Below are 26,221 nucleotides of genomic sequence, written 5' to 3'. Positions count from 1 at the left end.
ATAATGTTTTGATTATTTTTGCACTTGTCTATATCAAAATGCTTTCTGATGTCCTGATTAGTGGGTGTCAGTTATGTTTTAATGAGCAGTTCTATTTTTTGTGTTATTTTAATTGGCACCTTTGAATTAAAAATAAAATTATAGGAGAATGCAGCTTTAATTGTTAGCAGCAACAGTTACTGAAAAAAGTGGTTCTAATTCTGGGATTCTTTTTTACAGGATCACCTGATATTGGTGTACTAGGACAGCAGGAGAATCTACCTCCTATTGGGGTGTTTTGGGATATAGAAAATTGCTCCGTCCCAACAGGACGATCAGCCATGGCAATAGTACAGCGAATCCGTCAACGATTTTTTCAAGGCCACAGAGAGGCAGAATTCATGTGTGTGTGTGATATTAGCAAGGAAAACAAGGAAGTTATCCAGGAACTTAACAATTGCCAGGTAAGGCAGCTGTATAACCTGACAATACCAGTTACTGTAATTCCCCTGAATCTAAAGGATATAATGTGCTATTAATTTAAAAAAAAGAGACAGGCACTTTGCCATGAGAAGTTTTTAAAAGTGTAAGAGTGAAGAATGTTTCTTGTATGTTAAACTTTTGGGAGGCAAGTAAGTGTATGGTGATGTCCTGTGCATTCAAATAGACTCTTCCTGATTTTACATTGACTTTCAAATTAGGCGGGGTGTAAAACAGGCAGCCGATCTGATCATGTCAGTTCCCTGTCGGGCAGGTTAGGTTAACATTACCCATTTAGTTCTTGATTCATCCTCCTTTGTTGTGTGTGTAAGACAGTACTTGTACTTTCTAGCTCTGAGGTTGTGATTGAAAATTAGTATTTTTTTATATCACTTCTGTGTTGCAGGTGACAGTTGCACATATCAATGCAACAGCAAAAAATGCTGCAGATGACAAGCTTAGACAGAGTTTGAGGCGATTTGCTGACACTCACACTGCTCCGTCCACTGTTATTTTGGTGTCCTGTAAGTAATCAGTGCTACAAAACTTCATTTATTTTCATTTGAAACATTTATCACAGGAAAGGAACAGGATCAAGAATAGCAGCTCAGTGGTGTTGTCGCCACAATGAAAAATATAAATTCATTGGGATTGGGATGGGCACTGTTAAACATCTGCAATTTTAGGTTTTGGAGATTTGCAATGAATGGAGTGATGAAAATTGATGTCTTGTATAACAGTAGCAGCATATATTCTTTAGTTGGAGATCAAGGCAAATTTTGTGAAAGTGTTCATTGTTCAGCTGTTGAACTTTGTGTCATCCCTTACATACATTTCTTAATAAAGTACTGAGCAATGAGTGAACATTGAGGAAACCTTTTCCAGCCTTTTGTAGTTTGAAATAAAAGGGTGAGAGTTTGATTTCGGTCGGAATTTGTTCTTTCTGATAATTGTGGTTTTGTCATTTTGCAGCTGATGTTAACTTTGCCTCAGAACTGAGTGACCTTCGGCATCGACATGGTTTTCAGGTTATTTTGGTACACAAGAATCAAGTTTCAGAATCACTTTTACAACATGCACATAAGCATATCAAATTTGAGGAATTTGTTTCTAACTTACCGCCAAGGTTACCAGAGAAAACACCAGTAAGTGTCTTCTAAAATAATCATCTAAATTAAAATTAACAAATGACTAAATCTGAAGTATTAATGGATCATTTGAGAGTTCAAGCATTGTTCATTAGGAAATTTGGCCCTATCTTTTCTCTAAGCAGCACTTCAGTTGTGTCTCACAAGCTGGAGTCCTCTTTACCCTAGTACAAAATGTTTCATATTAAATTAATTACCTAAAAGACAATATTTGGTTAGTTTCTCATGAGAACTCTGGGTCCTTTACCGACTTGTACAGTCTGTTGTTTTGTTTTTCCCATGTGCAAGGCTGCCTTTCTCCTGCAGCACTTGTACCTGAACAGTGACTTGGTTTTTCATACTGGAGTGAAAGGTAGCCCTGGTACTCAGAAGTTGCGATGTCTCAGTTACCAGCTGTTTAAAAAGTGTTCTCAATAAAAGATTTCAGTACATTTTATTTTTAACAAAAAAGCAAATTTGCCCATGGATGAACAAACAGAATATTGTTTATCAGAATAAATTTAACGATTTGTTTTCATCTTTTTAGACTATAATAAAACATTTGTTTTGATTTTGTTTCTTGCCTTTTCTCTCTCTCTCAATTGCTCATTCTTCCTCTTATTTTCTCAATCTCTTGCTCACTCACTTTCTTACTCGCTCTCCAGCAATGCCATACTCTTCTGTATGCGTACAATTTGCCACTCAACAGAGACAGCAAGCAAGTAAGCAACAGACTGCGCCGTTTGTCTGATAATTGTGGTGGAAAAGTTTTAAGCATTACCGGCAGCAGTGCAATCCTTCGTTTTACAAGCCAGGAAAGTGCTGAGCGTGCACAGAAGCGTATGGAGAATGAAGATGTCTTTGGCAATAAGATCCTAGTATCTTTTACACCAAAAAATAAAGATCTTTATGAGAGCAAAAATAACTGCTTTACAGTTGAAAAGACAAAATCCCCTAAAAAGGCAAGCAAGCTTACAAAACACTGTCAGCTGAACAAAGACCTTGATGAGCAATTACAGAATGGTAAAAATTCTGCAGTAAAGAACTCGCAGACAACCGAAGGATCAGCAGTTAAAAACTTCAGTGTCAGAAGTTTACAGGTAATCTGTTCATTTAATACATCTCAAATTACATATGGAACCATAGGAGGGACAATAAGATATTACTGTGACCTATCTCTTTGTACAAATGGATAAAGAACAGAAAATCCTTATGTAATGAGGGTAGACAAAACTATTATCGGCATCTAACACAATGCCAATGTCCCATTGAGTGTGATTCAAATTGGGCTTGTGGTGATACATTGTCAGTGATGTGCGGGTTAGGTTGATTGGCTATGATAAATTGACCCTTAGTGTTAGGGGGATAGGGTGGGATATGTGTTGGTGTAGGGGCTACGGGGATCAGGTGGGATATGTGTCGGTGCAGGCTCGATGGGCCGAAATGGCCTCTATCTGCACTGTGGGGTTTCTGTGATTCTGTGAAATGGAATTAAGGTTAAAAGTTGAGGAATCTGACTCAACGAGTATCTGGTGAGTAGCTGACACATACAGACTAGGAAGGTCCCAGGTTCAATCCCCACTTCCCACTCTTCATTGCTATCCAGTAAACCTGTTGGAAGTGAAGTACTGGAGAGCAATCCTAATAAGTAGTTATTGCTGTCAGGAAAGGAGCAGGGCGCAGAAAAAACTGGCAAAGAAAGGAAGAAATACAAGAAAGTGGAATGAAAAAGGCTTGTTCAGCTCGTCAAGACTGATCTTTTCACAAGCATATGTAATCTAATCAATTTTCTGTCAAATGTGTATAAATACACTCTTAATTCCCAAAAGTAATCGTGAGCTGTGAAATATATGTCCACCCTCACACCTTTACTATTCAACCTTGGGGTCCTGCCCTCCTCAGATAACACCACCTCCTTCCCGAACTCCAGTTATTATGTCCATGGAGCATTTGACTGTCTCTCTTAATACTTAACCCAATAATCTTATACCAAATTAGATATTTAGCCAGTTCCTTTTAAAGGAGATGATTGGCCAAGTACCAATTGCTTTTACTGCATTTGTTTGAGAGAAATGCATTTTTTTAAGCGAGTTGCCTTTGAATTGTTGCCTTGACCCCATAGTATTTCAACTGGAATGCTGATGGAGGGCATTTATGTTCTTACCATCTGGTACTCCAAAATGCTTTGCCTGAAACAAATTTTACAAGTGCTATCCTTCCCACTCTTTTCACAGTTTGTTGGGTAAAGGCATCATGTAATGTGACAGTGAGCCACACAGATCTAGTCCCAAATTCAATGCATGGTCTCTGCTGAGTTACCTGATTTTAACTGGGACAGTTGTTGGGATGTTACAGTTCGCATCAGTGCTTTGAGCTTAGGAATGGGAAAAATAAATCAGCAAATTTTCCAATTCCTGATTGGTATCCATTGACCCTACTGGCACTGTTCATGTGCGAACTTGCGATGGCCCCTTCCTCTGGTCCAAGAGCCTACTTGACACTTGCTGGCTAGGATCACATGTTACTGGGGCAAGATATTAAAGGGCTACAACTCACCATCTTCAAAAGATAAAGATAAGGGGACAGGTATCCTTAATTGGACTCTGAACTCTGTTAAATTGGCCTGATTGGTTGCATATCAATTTGTGTAATTTTGTTTAGCAAAGTGATGTAGCACAGTTAGCAATTTATAATGTAATGCACACAGGAATTTCCAACATCAGTACACCCTCCCCACTTGCTGTCCAACAACTACTAAAATGGTGGGCTACAATTATAATAATCCCCAGCACCCTCAATCACATGCTGTGGAGCCAAATGGAAAGACTTATTATAGGAACCAAAGATGTGGTTTACTGGTTCCAAAAAAATACCAAGCTGGGCTAAATATATATATTATATAAAAATGATATTTGTGAGTATTCAAGCTGTAACATTCCAACCCATTTTAGTTTTTAATATTACTCAAACCCATTAAGTTATTGAGTTCAAGCCTGTTCTTGATCATAATCCTGGTTAACATTTCAGTGCAAGACTGACACTATCTTCATTTTATAAATGGTCTTTCATATGAGACATTAAACCAAGCCTCTGTCTGCCTATGCAGTTGAATGTTAAAGATAACTATTTAGCATTCTCCCAGTATCTTGACAACATTCCCCCTTCAAACAATACCACCAAAAAGCAGATTAACTGATCATTTAGTTCTTGGTGTTTGTAGGACATTGCTGTATTTAAATGGTGGCCATATTTGTCTACATGACTGCACATCAGCATAATTAAATGTATATGAAGATATCTTGATAGATGATAAGGCACAATATAAGTGCAGATTCTTCATCCATGACTATCATTTATTGTTGCTTACGTACCCTTAAAGGTCTTGTTTGATTTTCAATCAAAGGTATGAGTAACTTCTCCATCAGACACTGGATTGTTTAAAATTGTAATTGGAACTTTCTTTTGTCATGGATCACAAATGTAACATTGTTGGTCATCTTGTATACAGTATCTCGAGAGAATACAGTTCAGCATTTTGGACAATCAAATGTACTGATTTGGTCACTATAGTGCGAATTAGTCATACAAAATCCTTACACGACTTGACAGGGTAGATGCAGGGAGGATGTTTCCCCTGGCTGGAGAGTCTAGAACCAGGGGTCACTGTCTCAGATTAAGGAGTTGGCAATTTAGGATTGAGATGAGGAGAAATGTCTTCACTGAGGGGGGTGAATTTTTGGAATTTTCTACCCCAGAGGGCTGTGGAGGCTCAATTGTTGAGTATATTCAAGACAGAGATCGATAGATTTTTGAATATTATGGGGATAGTGCAGGAAAGTGGAAGATCAGCTATGAACTTATTGAATGGTGTAGTAGGCTCAAAATGCCTACTCTTATTTCTTATGTTCTTGACATCTGCATACATTTTCATATGCAAATTAACCAGCAGGCAGGCAGTCCAGATCAATCAATCCTTAACCACAGAAGACAATTTCCATCCTCCCCCTCTTCCGTGGCCATGTTCGCGCCCGGGTGGCCCTAGAGATGGAGCACGCGGTGTCCGCCGGCACGCTCGAGCTCTTTCGTGACCGGTGGGCGCCGCGGGGACTGGAGTGCATTGTTAATCGGGACAACCAAATTTTAATTTGATTGGTGGAGGGTTATTTAAAAGGGTAATTGGGTTGTTGTCACCTTATTTGTGAAATTGTTTCTTTTTTATTGGGTCCAATGAAAAGAGAGAGAAGACAATTTCCTACAAGACAGTTAATGCAGCACGTCCTGCACAAGTAATTGATTGATTAGTTAATAATGGATTCAGGTGCTACAGGTGTCTTGCATGAAGAGGCAGAAAATATGTGCAATTCCCCCACCTCACCTCACCCCCCCCCCCCACTTTCCCTCCCCCCCAAAAAAAAGGAGGCTGACTGAAGAACTGGTCTTGTTTCATATAGTCCCTGGTGTTAAGCTACTTACATGGTGGCTGTTTGCCCTATAGTATGGAAGTTTAGGGTCCAATGTAGTGTTTTAGCTGTGTGCTTAACAATTCAATTTGGAAGCTTTTAGTCCTCTGTGGTAGACCTGCCATTATGCCATACATACCAGGGGCTGCAGTTAAGCAGCTTTTCTGCATGTGAATATTGAGTCTTATCAATGTCTCTACTAGTTTACTATAGCTTATCACATTTCAGTAATCACAAATAGAATTCTTTTAGCAAAGTAACTTTTAATGTCTCATTTCTCATCATCTCAATCCATGGCTTTGAAGTAATAGGAGTTTAAAATAGTAAGTACTTGTGTCGGCATCTTACACTGCAGAATTGAGCCAAATAATATGGAGTAATGCAAATATCAATGTTAGACTTCTGAAATAAACTGCAGTGCACCCACAATATTGATTTATAAATGTATAAATCCGTGGTCTTAACAAGTTTTCACTTGAGTAGTTTAGTGGGGACATGTAGTTTCATGAAAACTAAACAAAATGCATTTGAATGTTCTCTGAAACTGAGTATAGTTATTTCCTGAAGTTGTTTACTTGGCAGCGAGTGAAGGTAAATGTCGTAGGAGGTAAAGGAAAATTTGGTCGGTTAGGGTTTCTGAAACCGGGCGTTAACAGCAAAAGTGAGCTTGATGGCTATTGCAACCTTAAAAGATCATGTTGTAATCCTTGAAGTTTAAGGAGAATGACCTGATTGTGTTTACCTCCTATAATTTTAATTACTGTAACCTTGGTCTAGAAAACCAAACGTCGTTTCTGTTCCTGTTGTCGAGCTGGGCTTTATCAATACATTGCTTAATCCCTTCAAAGATCTCTGCTACCACTTGTACCTCCCAGCTGTGACTCGGAGAACAAAGTTTGGCTCCTCAGTCTTATTTAAACTTAACTCCTACTTAGGGTTTTGAAAATGAGTTAGTTTATTCGCAACTCTTTAATTAAAAGCTGGTTTTCTTCCCTGTTCTGATTTAGAGCTTGCACTGATTTAGGTTGTTGAAACCATTTTGTGCATTAAGTTGTAAGTGGTTAATTATTTATTACTTGTTTTATAAGGAGCTCTGTGGTATGGAATCTAAAACCAAGCAAAGTGTACGTACGCAGCAGATCAAAAAGCAAGGAACTGAATCTCCACCAATAAGCCATTGCACTCCCATTTATTCCCCAGCCTCTCCTAAAAGTGTAGGAAACGGAGATTCTTTCAGTGAAAACATTAAGTAAGTTTCTATTTATTATCTATAAACTGGCTGACTTTTAATTGATTTTTTTTGACGGGCTTCCAATAACACTCTTTAAACTTTATGTACTTTTAGTTCCTTGTGCTTTTTTGAATTATTTGTTTGAGCGTAACTGTACTGACTATTGTAATCAAATTATTGAGGTAAGGAATAGGCACAAATGTATTTTTTGATGAATCTCTTCAAATAAATTAAATGTAAGTGGGGTTGGTTAAGGACTGATCAACCTATTATATAATTCCTTAAACTGAAGGAGTGTTAAAAATGTTTCCTTCAGATTTTTGTCAATTTTTAAAATAAAAAACAGTGCTGGAAATTCATAGGTGATTTGGCTTCTGAAAGGCAAGTTAAAATTTTAGGTACAATACTTAATTACAACTGAATTCTTGATGCATTAGCACACTTCATCTGTTCAAATAGGAGTGATCTAGGGTGCCACAAACTGTTAATGTAGCACAGTATGAACTTTTAACACAGGAGTGTGAAGTACTGCTGGAGCAATAAATGCAATGGGTGAAGTACTCAGTGGGATAGGGTATAGTACCAGAAAATTCCCCATACAAAGTTTCTGATCCTAACTGAATTTTGCATCTGAAAGAGAGAGGTGAAGACTAATTTAGTTTTAGCTAAATATCCGCTTGATTGGCCTGTGAATTTACAGTCATGGGAAATGTTGGGTAGAGGTAAATTAGCCTCCCTCCCCCTCTCTCAAACTGCACTTCTGCACCTTCTATCTATATCTTCTCAGCAAAGATGTCAAAATAGGGAAGTTGTTCTAGTGCCAAGAGGGAGAAGAAATGTTTCTGTAGAACTCCGTTATCTAATGTCACTCTTGCATGCAAAAAATTCAATTGAAACACAAGAAGTAGACTTCTAATGTTAATGTGCTCACGTATAACAAACTTTGTATAAATGCAAAACATATACACGTTGCTTAAAATCTACATTTTTCTTAAACAGGAGAGAAACTCCAACTTTTAGAAGTTTCCTGGAATCCCCCATAGACAAAATTGAGAAGAAAGTTGACTTCCATGTCAGTTCCCCTTCTGCTTTTTCTAAGCTGTCGATTTCAAGACATAACACGCCTCCTATTATGTGCCATGGTTCTTGGTCTGCGAGGTAACTTAATTTTTCTAACATCTATCTACTTTTTTAAGATTTAAAAAATTACATTTTCCAACAGTTATTTGGAGACAAACCTTGAAATTAGCCACTAGTAAGGAATAGGAAATCCAAACTAGTTGAGTTGTAATAGGAGCTTCGAAGTGCAATTTCACTGTTGAACTTTTGATACTTGGCTCTGGTGAAGTTTTAATGTGTTACCTTTAGAGTGTACAATGTTTGACTCTCTTGCTAATTATCCTAGGAGCCTATCCCCAAGCCTTTCAAACCGCTCCTCTCCTATAAGTGCAAACCAACCTCATTATTCTGACTCCCAGACTGACCCGTTTGCAAATGGAGCAGACATACAGGTCAGCAACTTGGATTACAGGATGTCCAGAAAAGAACTACAACAAATATTGCGTGAGATTTTCTTCAGGCATGGCAAGGTAAACTGGCTGAATGCTTAAATAAAGAGTAATGCTGAATACTGTTTTATAGCTGCACTCCAGTATAGCAATATTGCAACACTGTAAATAACAAGACTAGTAGTAGTTGTGAAGCTTTCATTGTGTTTTCAGTTTTTTTAATTGGATTCTTAGTTGGAGCCCAACTTTCTCTGAAAGATTTGTATCGGGTTAGAAATTTAATGGGAATGTAAACTTCTGACTTGGCCACAGGCTATACTGAGTATGTTGGAGAAAAGCCCTGAAAGCACATCAATTGCACTTTTATACCACGTAACTGTTTTTGGCCTATGTTTCGGTTAGACCTGGAGAAGATAGTGACCATACACTCAATTTCAAGTTTTAGAATTTACATTTTTGATTGTGCTTCATTCTTTCATCTTTGCCCAATGCTTGTTAAAATGTTCACATTTAATGTCTGCTTCTGTACTGTGAGCATACTTAATATAGTAATCCTGCCTTGCTGTGATAAGTTGTATTTTTGGGGTGCTTTTTAAAAAGATTCCTTAAATTGGCAATGGATTATCTCATTCCTGTTGAAGGTATTTGGGCTGTGGCATCTTGTAGTTAGTTCATCTGTGGCTAAGCGATTTACCGTTATTCAGGTTGAGGTTTTGAACATGTTTCCTGCATTTTTCAGTTATATTCAAACATTCACTTAAAATATCCTGTAAGGCTAACGGCTTGTAAAAATGATACAGTACTACCCAATCTGTCACTTAAAGATGAGCTAAACTTCCAGTGATGTTTGTTACACTCTCACTTGGGGGCTGGAGGAGGGAGTTCACTGGAAGAGGGAGTTTACTGAAGTGTGCAGAGGTGGAAATCGCCATTTTACTGTAGTTAATCTGCACCTTTATGGTTACTAACTTCGTGCATTGACAGAATAAAAGGATCTGTTTACATACATTGGCCTGGATTTTCCGGGGCCTATGACGGCGTATGCACAGCGTATGACGTCATGAGTGCCCTACAAGTTCCAGGTTTCCACGGGCGATGTGCATGCGTGTGAACCCGGAACTTGCGATCTGTCAAGGTTCGTCTTGCCAGATCTTATGCATCCGCTGTAAATTCATTTTCGCTGGTGCAGGGTTGGGCTGTTTGCCCAACTACTGCCCAGCGAATACCCACCAAACCTTTATATCTGGTAAAAGCAGGCATAAGGCCTTTTACTAGTGTAAGGGTTTAAATAAATGTTAAAATTAATTTAAAAAAAATTATTTAAACATTCACTTACATTTAAAATAAGTTTAGGTCAATTTGTCCTAGTTAAAAATGTTTACATTTATTTTTCAAAAAATGTAATTTTTATTTTAAATGTTTAATTAAATGGTATTTTTAAATAAATTTTGATCCTGTCATCATTTTTATTTGTTGTGAAATTGTATTTATTAGGTGATTTCTATTCTGCTTATGGGGATTCCATACGTAAATGAAATCCCCATAAGCGTCATAGGAATTCTCCTTTGTCATTGGTTGGGCCGACCCACGTGATCCCAGGGAAGCTTGCGAACCGCATGCGCCCCTGGGATGCGTGGGCCTTTATGCAGGCGTATGCCTGCAGGCCCAGGACAACAAGAGTCCGAAGTTCTGGAGACAGCAGGTAAGTACATATTTTTCTTGCGGCTTGGAGGTGTGGGCGGGCGGGCGGCAAGCCTCCAAATGCAATTTCCAGGCCATTGATTTTGTAATCCGGTTTCCTTGATAGTTTAGCTCACTGATCTTTTTAAGCATATGATTTCCAGTCAGATTATGGATTTAATTCTGTTTTGGTTGATCTGCCTCATTTGAACAAGTTAACCCAATTGGAGTGCTAGACAGAAGCCTTTCTTAGAACCTTTGGGGTGGGGGGTTGGGGGGGCGACGTGCGGAGAGTGAGTTGGGTCTAAAATATAATTTTCTTCCAAGGTTGCTAATCCTGAGTGGGACTAATTGGACTGATGACTAGAACCTCTAATTTTTATTTACCACACTGGTTGAGATCTGCTCATTTAGCTCAGATCAAGAACCAAATGTAGACCCTACATAATCTGTATGACTCGGTACCACACCTGGTGCAGCTAGCCACTGAGCCATGAGGGGAGCAGGTGTGGCTGTTTCTTGCAGTTTCTGCAATTTATTAGTTTATGAATAGTCTGCAATTAGATGTATTTTTCTCATGAATTATCAATAGACTTCTTGCTTGACTAACTTAAAACAGAACAGATTTCTGAATTTAAAAAAAAAAACTTTATAATCACCCAAAAGTGAGCCATAACTGGAAGGTTTTTTTGTCTCCACTCCTGGATATGTAGGTGAAGAATGTGGAACTAAGTCCTCATACTGATTATCAGCTGAAGGCAACAGTTCAGATGGGGAGTCTCCAGGAAGCGATCTCGGCTGTCAATAGTTTACACAGATACAAAATAGGAAGCAAGAGAGTCCAAGTGTCATTAGCTACCGGAAGCACCAATAAATCTCTGGCTTTACTTGGGTAAGGTTGTTTGTGCCTCTAGCTACCACATGTTTAAAATTGCTCGCTTTACTGGCTTGTACTTTCCATGATCATTGATGTAATAAAACTCACTATGCACTTGGTTCGAGTATAAAGCAAGGCTTTAATCAACTTGTTTCAAAACATGGAGGTCTAGTTGTACTTCACTAGTTCCTGTCTTACAAAATGTCCCTGGGCAAGCTGGGCCACGCCCGAGTATTTATACTCCTTGGACAGCGCCACCAGCTGGCCGTCCAGTGTTGTTTCATGAGTCGTTTCTTCATGATGAGATTTATAACAATCTTTACAACCATATTTGCCAAATTTTGAATATTTGGGGGTGGAGGAGGAGATGGTGTCATGCTATATTTGAAGTGAAGATTAAAACTTATTTAATGTCCTTTTTAACCTTTTAGTTTTTAATGATTAGTGAAGAACTAATGATTGTCAGCTTTCTAACTTTAAAAACTTAATTGGCAGTTGAAGGTTAGAAAGCAGAGCTGTGCATGTGACTGAGGTGAGTGTACACAAAGCCCTGCTGTCTGATTCAAGTGTACTCTTCTGGTTTTGGGTGATTAAACAAATGGACTAACTAATAAAACTTTAAAAGAACCTTAACAAATTAAATTAAAATTTCATTGGCCGGGGTGATGATGCACTCCAGTCCCCGCGGCGCCCACCGGTCGCGGAAGGCCGTAAGCGTGCCGGCGGACACCGCATGCTCCAGGGCCACCGGGTGCGAACATGGCTGCGTAAGAGAGGCAGGCAATCGGGCTGAACGACCCCCTCGACTGCCCGCTGCCTGGACCAGTTAATGGCTATTTTGGCCAGGCCCAGGAGCAGTCCTACGAGGAGGTCCTCCGATCTGCCCGCTCCCCTCTACACCGGGTGATCAAAGATCAGGAGCGTGGGACTGAAGTGCAGCCAAAAATTGAGGAAGTAGTGAAAGAGGGGCTGCAACCTCTCTCACTCTGTATAAACATGAAACACGGACTCCTGCAGGCCAAAGAAAAGGCAGGTGGCCTGGGAGTCCGTGAACCTATTTAAAACCATATTGCACAGGACTGTTCCATGCAACACCCTCCAGGCCAAGTCCCCAATAGAAAAAGGGAGGACTCCCACGTAGAGCCCTCCATTGGGGACCTCCGCCGGACAGCAAGCTGGCACGCCAAGGCGTGTCCGGACGGCAGATGAATAAATATTTGAATACAAGCCGCCCAACGTTGGGCTCGAACCCATGATCCTAACATTAAGAGTTTTATAATCTACTGACTGAGCTCGTCGGCCCCAGCGCCTCAAGTGTAATGTGAATAATCAGTGTAACTATTTGCACAAGTCCAAAAAATACTGGTACCCACTGAGGTGCTACCATAAAACACAAGTACTCAAGTCACATCTTCACAGCTTTGTGTACTGCTGGTGGATGGGGGGCTGGTGGAGGTGCTACTTAATGCATTTGTACAACCTTTTTATTCTTGCCGTAATGTCACTTGCACATTGATGCAGCCACTATACCCCACCCTCTTCCCCCTACTCGTGAATTTTGTGTCTATTTCAAACCTGAATTCTAGGGGTAAATGAATGGCTCAGTATCGTTCACTTTTTGGGCCTGAACCCGTTGCATACTAATCTGATAAATCTCTGCTAGCTGTAAAGGTCCTGCATGAAATTGTAGTTTTTTTTTTTTTAAAGATGCTGCAAGTAGTTCTTTTGGGCACAAGTATACAGCACAAAATACCCATAAATAAATGCTATATATTGCATTCTTGTGTGACCAAAACATTCTTCACCTTGGTGAACACACATTTTGTGGTGTTGAATCAATGGAGTTGCAACCACTATAAAATGTGCTTGGGACTCGATGACATGGCCACACTTGCATGTTTTTTTTCAACCAATTCAAAAACTATTCCTTTTTCATTGCAACATTGACCTAATCTAACAAAAGCAAGTGTTGTAATTTATTACGTGAGAAGACCACAATTTGCTATTTATAGATAAGCAAATTAAGACAATTTCTTTTTAATTTGAGTGTTTCTATGAGAAAAGCATCTGATGGTATGGAGTAGTAACAAAAACGCCAGTAATCTGTACACTGGAAGAAAGATTAAGCCCTGTGAAATTTGGAGTTTTGTTAATTTAAATAAAATATCAGAAGAAAGGATTGGTCCCTTCACCTGATCTTGGCTTGCTAGTTGTGCCTCTAAGTATTACATCATAGTTCAAAAAGAAATCTTACAAAACTACTTGGTATTGATGACTTGTATATGATTCAGAAACGTCATGAATGAATGCCTTGCTCTATGATTTCTTTACTTTTGATTACAGCTCTGAGGCCATGTCCATCCTGCAGGATGCCCCAGCATGTTGCTTGCCACTGTTCAAATTCACCGAGATTTATGAGAAAAGGTAGAGATTGTAGTTCTGTGGGCTGTTCGCACATTATCTTCATTTATTATACCAATTATTCTGTGGCAATGTGTTCACCCCTTTGATTTGAGAAGTATGTGAGGGAAGGGGGAACAAATTAAGCAGTTGATACTTGCTTTATCCCTCTACTGGTTTTGGAGTCGGGTACCCCCTTCTCCCACTGGACTGTATGCCATAGTATAAAGGAGTTGGGATTCTGAGGAAAGTGAAAATTAGCTGTTAAATTGGTTATAGAGATATTATGACTATCTTTTAGCTATTCTATTGTAGAAAGGTACATTTATACACTGAATTTGCCAGCTGCTGTTGCACACAAAGGAATGTTCTCACCTCTTCAGTTCTGTGATACTGGATGTAGATGGTACTAGTGTGAAGTGTCTAAATACAGCAGTTCTAAAGTAGAGAATTGGTTGAAGTTGTGGTGATTCACACTGACGGTTTATATGAAATGTATCAAATTGTGTTTGGCAAAATGGAAAGTTTCTTACCTTTGTTACGTATTTACTTTTAGTAAAATTATATTGCTCGGTTCAGGTCTATTTATATTCCAGGTACTAAGTGCACGTGTATTTTTATACATAAATAGATTATAGCACAGAAACTGGTTAAAGCTCTTCAGAAAATGTCATAACTGTTTAGTAACTTTTTTTAACCTCCCTCCAGATTTGGACACAAATTGATTGTGTCTGACTTATACAAATTAACGGACACGGTGGCTATTCGTGACCAAGTAAATGGACGAATGGTTTGTCTCCTGTCCAGTCAGGCTAGGCAGAGCCCATTGGGTTCTGTATTGTCATATGATGGTTCATCAGCCAACTGCAGCCCAGTGATATTTGAAGAACTAGAATACCATGAACCAATCTGCAAACAGCACTGCTCCGATAATGGCTGTAGGTAGGAATCGTGTTTCTGTTGGTAGTTGTCCACATCCTGTCGATAGATGGTCTATTTTATGTTAAACTGTTAAGAATAAGCATCAAGACAGCTTTTGCTGCCTGTAACAATTGCCTGAAAATAATGAATATTATCTATTTTCGTGCCTATAATATGACACATTTGCCCAAGTCACTGCACTTCAAAAAGTAGTTAAGAGATGTGTTAATGTGCTAACGAGGGCAATTGTTTCAGTACCTGATTTGAGGTAGATGAATGCAGAAGGTGCGTTCCTTGGAATAACATTTTGTTTCCTTTTTCTGTTGCAGTGAAAATGAATTTGATCCAGATTCTTATAAAATACCATTCATAATATTGTCCCTAAAAACATTTGCACCACAGGTTCATAGCCTGTTACATACACATGAGGGTACTGTGCCCCTCCTCAGGTGAGTGCTTGCCTTTTAAATAGTACTCTATTCTTTTCTTTGCATTATGTAATTTATTGGTGGGATTGAGGAGAAAAGCGACAGCGTTTCCAAGGTCTGCCTTGTGATGTGCATAAACTGTTCAGAACTCCTGTACTCTATTGGCCCTGTACTCTAATAGCCCTGGTCTGCTGGACCACTGTACAAAGTCATGCTACAATACAGAAACAATTCAAGTGAAAATCTACTTTGTTAGCTTTATTACCACAATTTTGTATTTATTCATTGTGTGGTTATATCACTATATAATCCTTCATTCAGTTGCAGAAATGCACTGAAAAGGCTGTTTGATGTGGGCTAGTAAAATCCCATCTTTCTAGGTACAGGAAACTTTTGTTTAACCGGAGGTTAAATGTCTGGAAAGCTCTATCTACCGGCAAAATTCAGGAGCTGTTTCCTATAAGTTTTTTTACTTCTCGTTGCTTTTTTTTTTTCCAGTCAGGCTCTGCAAGGTCTAGCTGAAGCTGTTGCTTAGCTACAGAGACGCCTTTAAGCTGCGGCCAACTGTTTTGAAGCTGTTGCTAAGCAACAGGGTTTGTTGATTCACACGGAGCTCAAAAGCTCCGTATGTTTTAACATTAGCGCTGGTTTCTACGGCAGTTTTGATGGTACGGCACCAGCTCGGTCCCATCAGTGCCGGATACCAAAGTTTCCTGTACTAGGGTTGCCAACTCTGGTTTGGAGGCATTACTGTAGGTTGACCACGTGACGTTCTGATCATGCGATGTCTGCAAATGTTGCATTTACCATATAAAGATTGGGCCCCCTGTAGCTGAGTATCTTTGCTCATGGTTGCGCGCCAGCAGCTGTTGTACGAGAAGTTCTGACTGATAACTAGGAGGCCATCCGGGAACAGGCGAGGAAGGGGAACCGAGGGTGGGAAAGAGGTATTAGGAACTGTGGGCTGGATTTTAGTTGGGGGGGGGGGGGGGGGGGCTCCGATGCGGGTAGGAGAAAAGGTTTTCGCAGGCCCTGCCGACTTTTAACGGCAGGGCCTGATTTGCATCTGAAGCCTCCGTTTCCTGCCAGCAGCCGCCAGATGGAGAGGCTGGCTGGCTGCGGGCGGGTAGGCCTGTGCCACTAGGCCGCACAGAGGAGGGAGGGATCGGGTGGGGGCCGATGTCGGGCTCCAGAGGATCGTTGGTGGGGAGGCAAGAAATTGGGGCCGTCAAGGGACCAGGAGGGGGAGGCAAGAGATCGGGGCCACCGGGGGGCGGGGGAGAAATGGGGACAAGAGATCAGGGCCATCGAGGGTGTTGCGGGGTGGGGGGGGGGGGGTGGCTGCAAGAGATCGGGGCTGTCGTGGGATGCGGTTCGGGGGGGGGGGTGGGGAGGTGAAAGATTGGAGGGGTGCAGAGGGAGGCAAGAGATCGGGGCTGTCGTGGTGTGGGAGGCAAGAGATTGGGGCCGCCATGGGACGGTTGGGGGGGAAGAGAGCAAGAGATCGGGCCGGTGGCAGGGGGGTTGGGGCAAGAGATCGGGGTAGTTTTGGGATGGAGTGGGGGAGGAAGCAAGTGATCGGGGCCATCGAGGGACCGGGGATGATGGGGAGGGGGTGTGGAGGCATGAGGTTGGGGCCGGCCTACGGATCATCGCTCAGGGCGGGGGTGGGGGGCGGTGGTGTTATGTCCAGGAAGGCGATCATAGGCCTCGTGAGGGGGTGGCTTAGGTAAGGACCCTGGATCCAGGAGCTAAGTGTAAAGGCACTTACCTCTTGGATGCAGCAGTCCCCGCCTTGCTGTGAGTGCCGGGTTTTACGAAGTGTGTGAAACCTGACCAGATGCAGTTAAAAATAAATTGGAGGTTGAAGAAGAGGCTAACAGTCTCATAATTAAATTGACATCCCGCCTCCTGGGAGCGGGTTGGCTGCCTGCACCCCCGTCCCACCGCCGTTAAAACCAGAAGTGGGCGGGTTCGGGTCAGAAAGCTGATTTTTAACAATTTAACTACCCCCACACTCCAAACCCACCCTTTTTTTTAGCTTTAAATTCCACCAGTAGCTAATAGTAACTAATTGAAATTGAATCAATAACTACTAATGCTGGTAACACACAGATTCCCTTCATAACCAACAGTAATATAATAACTCATATCGTCTATATGTAACTGGAAGTAATAGGCATAACATCCAAATATCCTACCTGTAGTAACTAGTAGTAATCCTATAGCCCACTGAGTTTCTCCTCAAATGACAGCTGAAATCACCCTGCACAAGTTGTGGTCTGGCTCCCTGGTCGATGCCACTTTCAATAGGCCCAAGCTCTCTTATCTCCTTGGACTCTGGCTCTGTATGAAGGTGACAACTCTAAACTGGGAGCCTCAGTCAGAGCCGATCTGTACTTGGACTTCACACATCAAAACAGCCTGGCACAGGCCAACCTGAACCAAACCGAGATTACATCAGGGGCAGCGGGATCGGCGTTTGGGGCACCTCTCACGGGGCACATTGTTCTGAACTTAGCTCAGCATCAATATTTCTAAACCACTCCCTGGGCTCGAACTCAATAAAGGAGAGTTTTCATAGAATGATAGAAAATACAGTACAGGAGGAGGCCGTTTGTCCCCCAGTGTCTGCTGATACTGGCGCTCTTTCCTGTAACCCCATTTCCCCAGATCCTTTGATATTCCTCCTTTACAAATATTTATCCCATCCTCTTTAAATGATCTAGTCTCTACATCAAGAGCTACTTGTGCAGCATTCCCTGGTCTAATAGCCCTCCATTCCAAGAAACTTCCTTCTCACTTGCCCATTGGTTCTTCCAGTGAAAATCCTCTATATTCGTCCCCTGGTTTCCCTGCTCCTCTCCACCCCCCCCTTATTTTTTACTGGCTGCCCCCTCGACACTGCTTCCACTCATCACATTGCTGCTGCGCCTCCTGCTCCCAGCCCTGCAGAAAATGCTGGTCCCCATTGCAGTCTCCCTCCGCCTAAGCCCTCATTCCCAGTCTCTCTCGCTTTCTCCTGCTTGGTCCCGGCTCTCTGCTGTTGTGTGGAGGTGATGTCACTGAGCCGGAGCCTTCTCTGTAGTGGCAGCCCATGATGTCACAGCGCGAGAGGGTGGGGCTGCTGCGGTGGGAAATTTAAAGCACAAAGATCTCCCGATGACTAACTGCAGCACCCAGGAGAATCATGGCCCAATCCAGGAGGGTTTGCAATCCTAGTTGGTACTGGAATATTACATACATACATATTAAAATGGGCAGCAACTTATTAGGTTCTCTGTGAGTTTTTAATGTTGAAGCTACATGTAGGCACTAGCTAAATTTTGAACAAACAAAGGACTGAGTTATGAAGTTACTAAGTTAGAGAAGCTGAAATTTTAAAAAATGCTAGAAATATACAGCAGGTCCATCAACATCTATAAAGAGAAAAGACAAGTTAACATTTTGCATCTATACAGATTTCCAGCACTTGCAGTTTTTTTGTGAAAGTAATAAAATAAATTAATTGCAGTTCTTAATGGGGTATGGGAGTAATGTTAGTGTGCAGAGTGCATTCCATTTTAAATTGTTTGAAACCCTAGCATTGACAAAATGGCATAGCAGGCAATTGAAATAACCCAATATCTTAATTATCTGAAACTCAAACATGTTCAAACTTGCTCTAAGTATTTAAAAAGCTGCCTGCAATTCTTTGCCTCAATTCTTATTTCTCCAATAAATGTATTTTTGAGATTGTCATTGCTTCAACCTTGATGAACTGGTGTTTAAACTTTCTGCTGCAGTTCCCTGACTGACCAGTAGTGTCAGCAGATCACTTTGTTAAATAAAACAGAAAATGTGCTGAATGAAGTAAACTACTGTTTTCCTGTATAGAAAGTGGACAACAATATATTTAATACCACCACGGTGCCAAAATAATTGGGCATTGTTGCTCAGCCCAGTCATGTCATCATCCACTATTCATGCACGTATATTTTATTTCAACGGGGGAATCACTGGATCACTTTTTCAGGAACTGGAAGCTTGCTGACTTTTTCCCACAGCCTTCCCTATCCCAGGAATCTTCCCTAACCTGAATTTCCTGAACTGTACCTTTCATACAACCGTAGAAGTTTATAGCACAGGAGGCCACTTGGCCCATCATGTGTGTGCTGGAGCCGTCCAAGACTCACTCCACTGCCCCAGTTTCTCCCTATAGCCTTTTATCTTCCTTTGCTTCAAATGTTTATCTAATTTTTTCCTTAGAAGATGCAGTGGTCTCTCTCCCTTAACCATTCCATGCTCCACCAGACCTACGTAAAGAAATTTCTCCTAATCCATCTCCTCGGTGGTGATTTTGTAGTTGACCTCCCATCACTGACTCCCCAACTCAGTTACACGCTGAGCTGTTCAGGGCGGGGGGAGTTGAATTACAAATATGTAAAAATGATGGGCAGAAAAAGACTTGCTGGTCTATTCAGCCTATCCCACACAGTTGTGATGCCTTGTGCATCACAATACTTATACACCCCACTTGACCGCAGTTATGTAATCGCCTAGGAGAGGTGAAAACCCAGGCCAGTGGGGTCAAAAGAATGGAAAACCCCTCTTTGCCCATAGGTGATCAAAACTAGTCCAGGAGATCATATTGGCCCTGACTTACATAAAAGGATACCTATCTCTTGTAGGGTAATTTTCATAGTGTAAATGAAAATTAACTCGCATTATGATAAAAGATCCTTTTTTTTTGTTCTCCTCCGATCACGGCCTGTGTTCCAGTATTCACATGAGCTTTTTAAGCCTCCTTTGTTGTATATAAGTAATTCATTTAATTAATGTACTTTTGATTTTGTTTTGGTTGTATCCTTATTACCATATATAAATACTATTTTCAATGTGATTATTTTTATCTTTAAAAAATTAAATTCTGACTTTCTTTTCTGTAGCTTTCTCGACTGTTATGCTGCAGAGTTCACTGTTCTGAGGATAGTGGAGGAGGGAGAAGGTGGTGTTCCTTTGGAGCACCTCATAACCTGTGTCCCTGGTGTTAACATTGTTACTGCACAGAATGGCATTAAAGTTGTCAAATGGGTACATAACAAGCCACCACCACCTAATGCTGGTAAGCTGACACAAATTTTCCACTTAAAGCAAGCAATGGGGAAAAACCTGGATTAATCTGTAACCTATCAAAGTGTGAACATAATTGCTATGGTTATTCTGATTTATTTGAAATAAAGTTGTAATTTTCAGTCTAGTAAGTACTTCTACAAATTGTGCAACTGTTTTAATGCATTATTATTGTCTTGTATCTAAGTGAAATCGTAACCTTATCAAATCTTTTAAAGGCTAGTCAATCTGCTGTGCATTGCACACAGGAAGTCGAAACCAAGAGTGGTCTTTTAGGTAAAGCTGGGTTAGAGCATGGAAGCTAATTGGAAGAAGGCGGACAGACATAATTCAATCCCCATCTTAGTCATGTATATTATCTTTATATTTCCAATATAAGTTTTCATGTCCCACATTTATAACAGAAATTTGCTATGGAAACTTGTTGCATTATAATTGCACTCTTCTGCCAGTGGTGGCACTGCAATATCCCATGACAAGGAGAGTGCAATTGCAGCATGTTAAGTTTTCATTATATGTGTGGACATATAGTAATTTATAATGGAAGATAAGCAGATAGATGTCATTTAATGTATAGATATATAGTTAGCTGACATTGAATTGAATCAGAAATAAACTAATGGATGTTTAATTTAAAAACACTGGCAGCATGTGGCATAATCTCCATGCAACAAACCTACATTTAGAAGGGGTTTTTGTGAGGTAAAGTGGAGAAAAGAACAGTGGTGCTTGTCCACCATGGAACAACTTTTATCTATTATGAATAATTACAGTTACCACCTTCCCAGTAAAAGCTACTGTATTTGGCACACCAACGTTGGATTGCTATGACAAATATTCCCTTGTTCCTGACTTCCAGCATATATTTAAAGTGTGAAGCCTTTATTGTACAATTAAATGGTTATGATTTGAGTTTCCATATCCTGTCATTGCAAAGCAGCAATCACCAAAGCAAACAGTGTTCAATTATCAAAATCAGGCTTTACGACCATCATGCTGAAGCTGTATATATAGCACCTTGACCAGTCAACACCTTGAATGCTGCATTCTGTTCTAGTCCTCAAAACACAAGGAAAATATTTCATGACCAAGAAAATGGTTCAGCAAAATACTATAAAGTTTATCCCAAGTGGCAGGAGACTTGAGTTATGTGGGAAAAGATGAGAAAAGCTCTGACTCTTCACCCTTGAAAGCAAATAGAGAGAGGGCCTTGTAGAAACATGTAAGATAAAAAGTGGTTAATCAAGAGCACTTGTGCAAGGCAAGGGAAGATAGGAATACTGGTGAAAGGCAAGTTCATGACTGCTAGGATGAACTTCATACAGAATGATTAATACCTGGGTAGGGTAATGGCGACAAACTATGGAATCATTCAAGCTGTGGTTAGATGCAGTGTTGGATGAAGCATTTTTTTGCTCGAATTGGCTGGATCATGACATCATTTTGGGTACTAGGGTGTCTCTTAGCTTTTTATGGTATAATTTTTGTTACAACTGCAGAATTTATTAGCTGCTATGTGTTTTAAATTCTATATAAAATGTCAAGCATCTCACATAAAAATTAATGCATGTTGACCAGGTCTGGATTAGTGAAATGCTGCTACTAGTTTCATAATGAAAATGATTGAGCTGATTCTGGTAACTCCTCGTATTTATAGCCCAAATATTGAGGTATTACTAAGGAACAGTTCATCAAAACGAGTAATGATTTGCTTACAGTCCTTTTTCCTGCTCACTAACCTGAAGTGCTAAATCAGTGTTCACCTGTATTCTATTCTATAGATCCCTGGTTGCTACGCTGTAAGAGCCCCGTAGGAAATCCTCAGCTTATTCAGTTTAGTAGAGAAGTAATCGATCTTCTGAAGAACCAGATTCGCTGCTTCATATCTCAACACAAATTTATACCAACCTACCATCACCATTTTGGGAAGCAGTGCAGAGTTTCAGACTATGGCTATTCCAAACTAATGGAGCTGCTGGAAGCAGTGCCTCATGTTTTGCAGGTGAGTTGTGGAAAGAAAATCATTTTTCGCCATGAACCACAGTACTAGGCTTTTTCTACCAGTAGGTACAGTTTTGCAAATGCCTACTAGCTTCTTAGTGTTTTAATGAAAGCAATGATTTGTCTTTAACAATTAAGAGTGCATTACTATTTCGTGTTTCTAAACAAACGCCATTCTACAATTCAAAGAACTAGATTCTTAAGATGTACAGGCAAAAGTTGCATTTTGTAATTTGAGCTTTTAAATCTCAATTTGGGGAAGGCGAAAAAAATTACAAGTATCCAAAAAAGATATTTTGAACAAATTTTAGACAGTTTTATATTTGGAAGGGAATCGAACTGCTTTATGACTATTATTGGGATGATCGTGAACTTGGATTAAGTTTCTATCTATTAAGTCTTGTGAATGCCCACGCTTCCTGTTCACATTACCCTTTCTTCCTGTGTCCCTGTCGTAGGATGTGGGTGGTGCTGGTAAGGCCTTATCTATTGTCCATCTCTACCTACCCTGAGGAGGTGGTGGTTGGCCTTTTCCATGGAACTGCTGCAGTGTTTGTCGTGATGGAGCTCCTGTCTTGTTCTGGCGCTCTGAAAGCCTCTTCATTCCTACTGGCTGTAACAGCTTTTCCCAGCCTTTATTTCTGCTATCCCGGTACTACTGCCTTGGTGTCTCTGTGACCCTTTTCTGCTCTGCCAGCCTTTGTACTTTTTCCTGAAATTTCTTTCCACTGACCTTGGCACAACCCTGCTCCTGCCTGCCACTGGTCACTTTTTTCCCCTGGTTGTAACAGCCATTTAACTTTTTTTCTGTCCAATCCCCCACATCCTTTTACAGCCTGAACCATCCTAGGACATACATAATTATTGAGCTGATTCTGGTCAAGCCTAGAATTTATAGCTAAGATATTCAAATACAAAACAGGGAGAAGAAATTAATTGGGGGAGGGGACAAGAGAAATCACTACCAGACAGTGAACCAAATTGTTCCAAAGACTTGACGAGGGAGACATGGGACACAGTCACTAACTAGGGCACACAAGCCATGTCTAATCATACAGAAAACTTTGTGAAATCCGGCACCGACGGGACCGAGCTGTTGCCGTCCCATCAAAACTGCCGGACAAACCAGCGCTAATGTTAAAACATACGGAAGCTTTTGAGCTCCGTATCTAGCAACAAACCCTGTTGCAACAGCTTCTAAACAGTCGGCCGTGGCTTGCAAGTGTCTCTAGCTAAGCAACAGCTTTAGCTAGACCTTGCAGAGACTGACTGGTGAAAAAAACGCAACGAAAAGAAAAAAAACTTACTGAACCGACTCCTGAATTTTGCCGGTGACTCGAGCATTCCGGACAGTTAACCTCCGGATAAACCAAAGCTTCCTGTATTTAGCTTGGGTAAATTTTCTAATAAAACTATGTTATGCTACCTAAAGTCCATTGTTTTAATAGGGTTTTAATCTTCATGGTTTAATTTCCACTGATACTGCAACTGGCCAACCTGTTTCTAAAGCTGCCTTTCACATGTTAAGCAGCTGTTAACAGACTTAAACTGCATTAAAATAACACTGCAATGAGTTTTGTACAAACACATTAACCAATGTTCTACCAGATGAAATAAATCTCCCCACAATTGGAGTTTCTGTAAAATGTTTTTCATATTACAAGAAGGTGAGGTCACACTCTTAATAATTGGGTTTTTTTTCCTTTGAAAATTTGTTTTGAAGAAAGTACTTGTGCTTTGAAGACTCCAAGGCCACGCCACATAATCTGATTAAACTGAAAGGAGATTGAAAAGTGATATCATTAGACTCCTTTTGTTAAGCTAATTTTGATGGAGTTGGGTAATTGCATAAATAAAATATTACAAAAACCCATGTGATGTGACGTATGTTCCTGGAATAGTACCGACCATAACTTGTCAATGAAGAAGTCATGTGCTTTCTGGTCTGTCCTCTGGGATACTGACCACTTCACTGCAATCTGTCTCCATCATTTCTCCATATGATTTGTTACAGATCCTTGGCTTGGGCACTAAACGCCTACTTATGTTAACTCATCGAGCACAAGTAAAGCGCTTTACCCAAGATCTACTTAAACTTCTCAAATCTCAGGCCAGCAAACAGGTCTTCATAAGAGAATTTGGACAAGCGTACCATTGGTAAGTGTGATCTTAAAGTACCACAATTCAGCTTAGTCATTTAGGCATTGGTTATTTTTCTGTGATCATTTCTTAAATGAGGAATGGAATTTTCCATTTTTGGCACCTAGTGTCATCATCAAGTAGCCTCTGTCTTCCCCAGCCTAACAAGATAATCTTCCACTGCACAATAATGAATTATTTCTTCCCATAGCCATTCTGCTGACCTCTGAGGGAGTGTGCCAAGTCTGGGCAGTTCAGTGTTGTGGGCCCATGCCTATTTTCAGCTAGGTAGAAAATACAAACAGTTTTTTTCACTGTACAATCTGTCATTGACTAGCAATGATGGCTAAAATTTCAGTCCCTCTCAATATACCTTTTAATTTTCTCGATGTTGGCTCATGCTGGGGCGTAAGTATCCTCCTGTACTTTGTTCAATTGACAGTTCTCCATAGACCGTGAGCCTAGACTTTGTTGGCTAGGGTATTCATAGGAAGAGCATGACAGTTCTGAACATACAGAAGAGACTATCTGGTCCTATCAGGCCTGCCCCACCCAGTCGTGATGCCTGAAGAAAGAAAGCTTTTCATTTATATAGCACCTTTCACGACCACCAGACGTCTCAAAGCGCTTTACAGTCAGTGAAGTACTTTTGGAGTGTAGTCACTGTTGTAATGTGGGAAACGCGGCAGACAATTTGCGCACAGCAAGCTCCCAGAAACAGCAATGTGATAATGACCAGATAATCTCTTTTTGTTATGTTGGTTGAGGGAGAAATATTGGCCAGGACACCGGGGATAACTCCCCTACTACTTTTCTTCGAAATAGTGCCATGGGATCTTTTACGTCCACCTGAGAGAGCAGATGGGGCCTCGGTTTAACATCTCCTCCGAAAGGCGGCACCTCCGCCAGTGCAGCACTCCCTCGGCATTGCACTGGAGTGTCAGCCTAGCTTTATGTGCTCAAATCCCTGGAGTGGGACTTGAACCCACAACTTTCTGACTCGGAGGCGAGTGTGCTACCAACTGAGCCACAGCTGACATCTACACATTATCATGAAGCGTCATTATTAGGACTGAGGTGCACGCGTGGAGCACTCGCTTGGTATTCAAGAGAAACCAGCAGATAAGTTGGCACACCTGATCTCGCACCTCCTGGTATATTGTATGATTCTTCAAATATTAGAATGACATTTTCCTAAATGACTTTTGTGTGGCAGTTGGTAACTCTGAACAATCTTGCATGGGACTATTCCTAAATTACAGTACGTAATGCAAGTAACAGTGAAATAAGATTTGTACCGTGTGGACCACAAAACTATATTATTTGATTTTTCTACATGTTTTGATTCTGTTAGGTGTTTTTCGAAGGACTGGGATGTCACGGACTATGGTGTGTGTGAACTGGCTGATCTGCTTTCAGAAATACCAGATACTACAATCTGTGTTTCACAACAAGATGATGATACTGTGATTTCTATCCCAAAGCGAGGTGATTAAAAACAAAACTGATCTATGTTGCAGTAAGCAATTATGCTTGGCATTATAATGTAGTGCTGTTTTAATTTAAATGAGATTGAGTTCCTATTTAAAAAATTAAAAATTCAGCTGCACCAACAGCTTTGTCATGCATGTAGTGCCAAGTCTCTGGGCATTTTGATTCCTCCTCCTGAGATTTATTTTCTTAGTGGTTGGGTAAGCCATGAAGATGGACTTCCAACTGTGGTGCATGCTGGGTGGATAGATTTGTTAACTTTCCTGAAATGTAAAATAAAGATCAGCGGAACAGTAATTTGGAGTACTAATAGATGGTGCGACATGGTTGTTTTTCCCAACTTAACTGTATCCTTTTGAAAGGCGGTGCTTGGAGGCCGCAGTCTTC

General features: G+C 40.7%; 1 protein-coding gene across 5 annotated transcripts in view; it reads left to right on the top strand.

Annotated features, from left to right (window-relative positions):
* marf1 (meiosis regulator and mRNA stability factor 1) overlaps nucleotides 1-26,221 on the top strand; it is a 61,033-nt gene that overhangs the window by 17,187 nt on the left and 17,625 nt on the right. For all 5 annotated transcript variants that reach the window (XM_086000795.1, XM_086000797.1, XM_086000796.1 and 2 more), the window contains exons 5-19: nucleotides 220-443; nucleotides 866-983; nucleotides 1,432-1,604; nucleotides 2,252-2,686; nucleotides 7,135-7,295; nucleotides 8,277-8,435; nucleotides 8,683-8,866; nucleotides 11,179-11,357; nucleotides 13,686-13,766; nucleotides 14,451-14,684; nucleotides 14,993-15,112; nucleotides 20,020-20,195; nucleotides 21,985-22,205; nucleotides 24,219-24,361; nucleotides 25,698-25,831. In XM_086000795.1, coding sequence (XP_085856921.1) covers nucleotides 220-443; nucleotides 866-983; nucleotides 1,432-1,604; nucleotides 2,252-2,686; nucleotides 7,135-7,295; nucleotides 8,277-8,435; nucleotides 8,683-8,866; nucleotides 11,179-11,357; nucleotides 13,686-13,766; nucleotides 14,451-14,684; nucleotides 14,993-15,112; nucleotides 20,020-20,195; nucleotides 21,985-22,205; nucleotides 24,219-24,361; nucleotides 25,698-25,831 — 2,742 coding nt within the window. The remainder of the gene's footprint in view (nucleotides 1-219; nucleotides 444-865; nucleotides 984-1,431; nucleotides 1,605-2,251; nucleotides 2,687-7,134; nucleotides 7,296-8,276; nucleotides 8,436-8,682; nucleotides 8,867-11,178; nucleotides 11,358-13,685; nucleotides 13,767-14,450; nucleotides 14,685-14,992; nucleotides 15,113-20,019; nucleotides 20,196-21,984; nucleotides 22,206-24,218; nucleotides 24,362-25,697; nucleotides 25,832-26,221) is intronic.

This window comes from Somniosus microcephalus, chromosome 11 (genome assembly GCF_052327205.1).
Source record: "Somniosus microcephalus isolate GS21.2 chromosome 11, FLI_Smic_1.0, whole genome shotgun sequence".
In the NCBI taxonomy this organism is placed as follows: domain Eukaryota; kingdom Metazoa; phylum Chordata; class Chondrichthyes; order Squaliformes; family Somniosidae; genus Somniosus; species Somniosus microcephalus.
The sequence above is the reverse complement of the archived record's forward strand: the minus strand, read 5'-3'. Positions and strand labels throughout refer to the sequence as shown.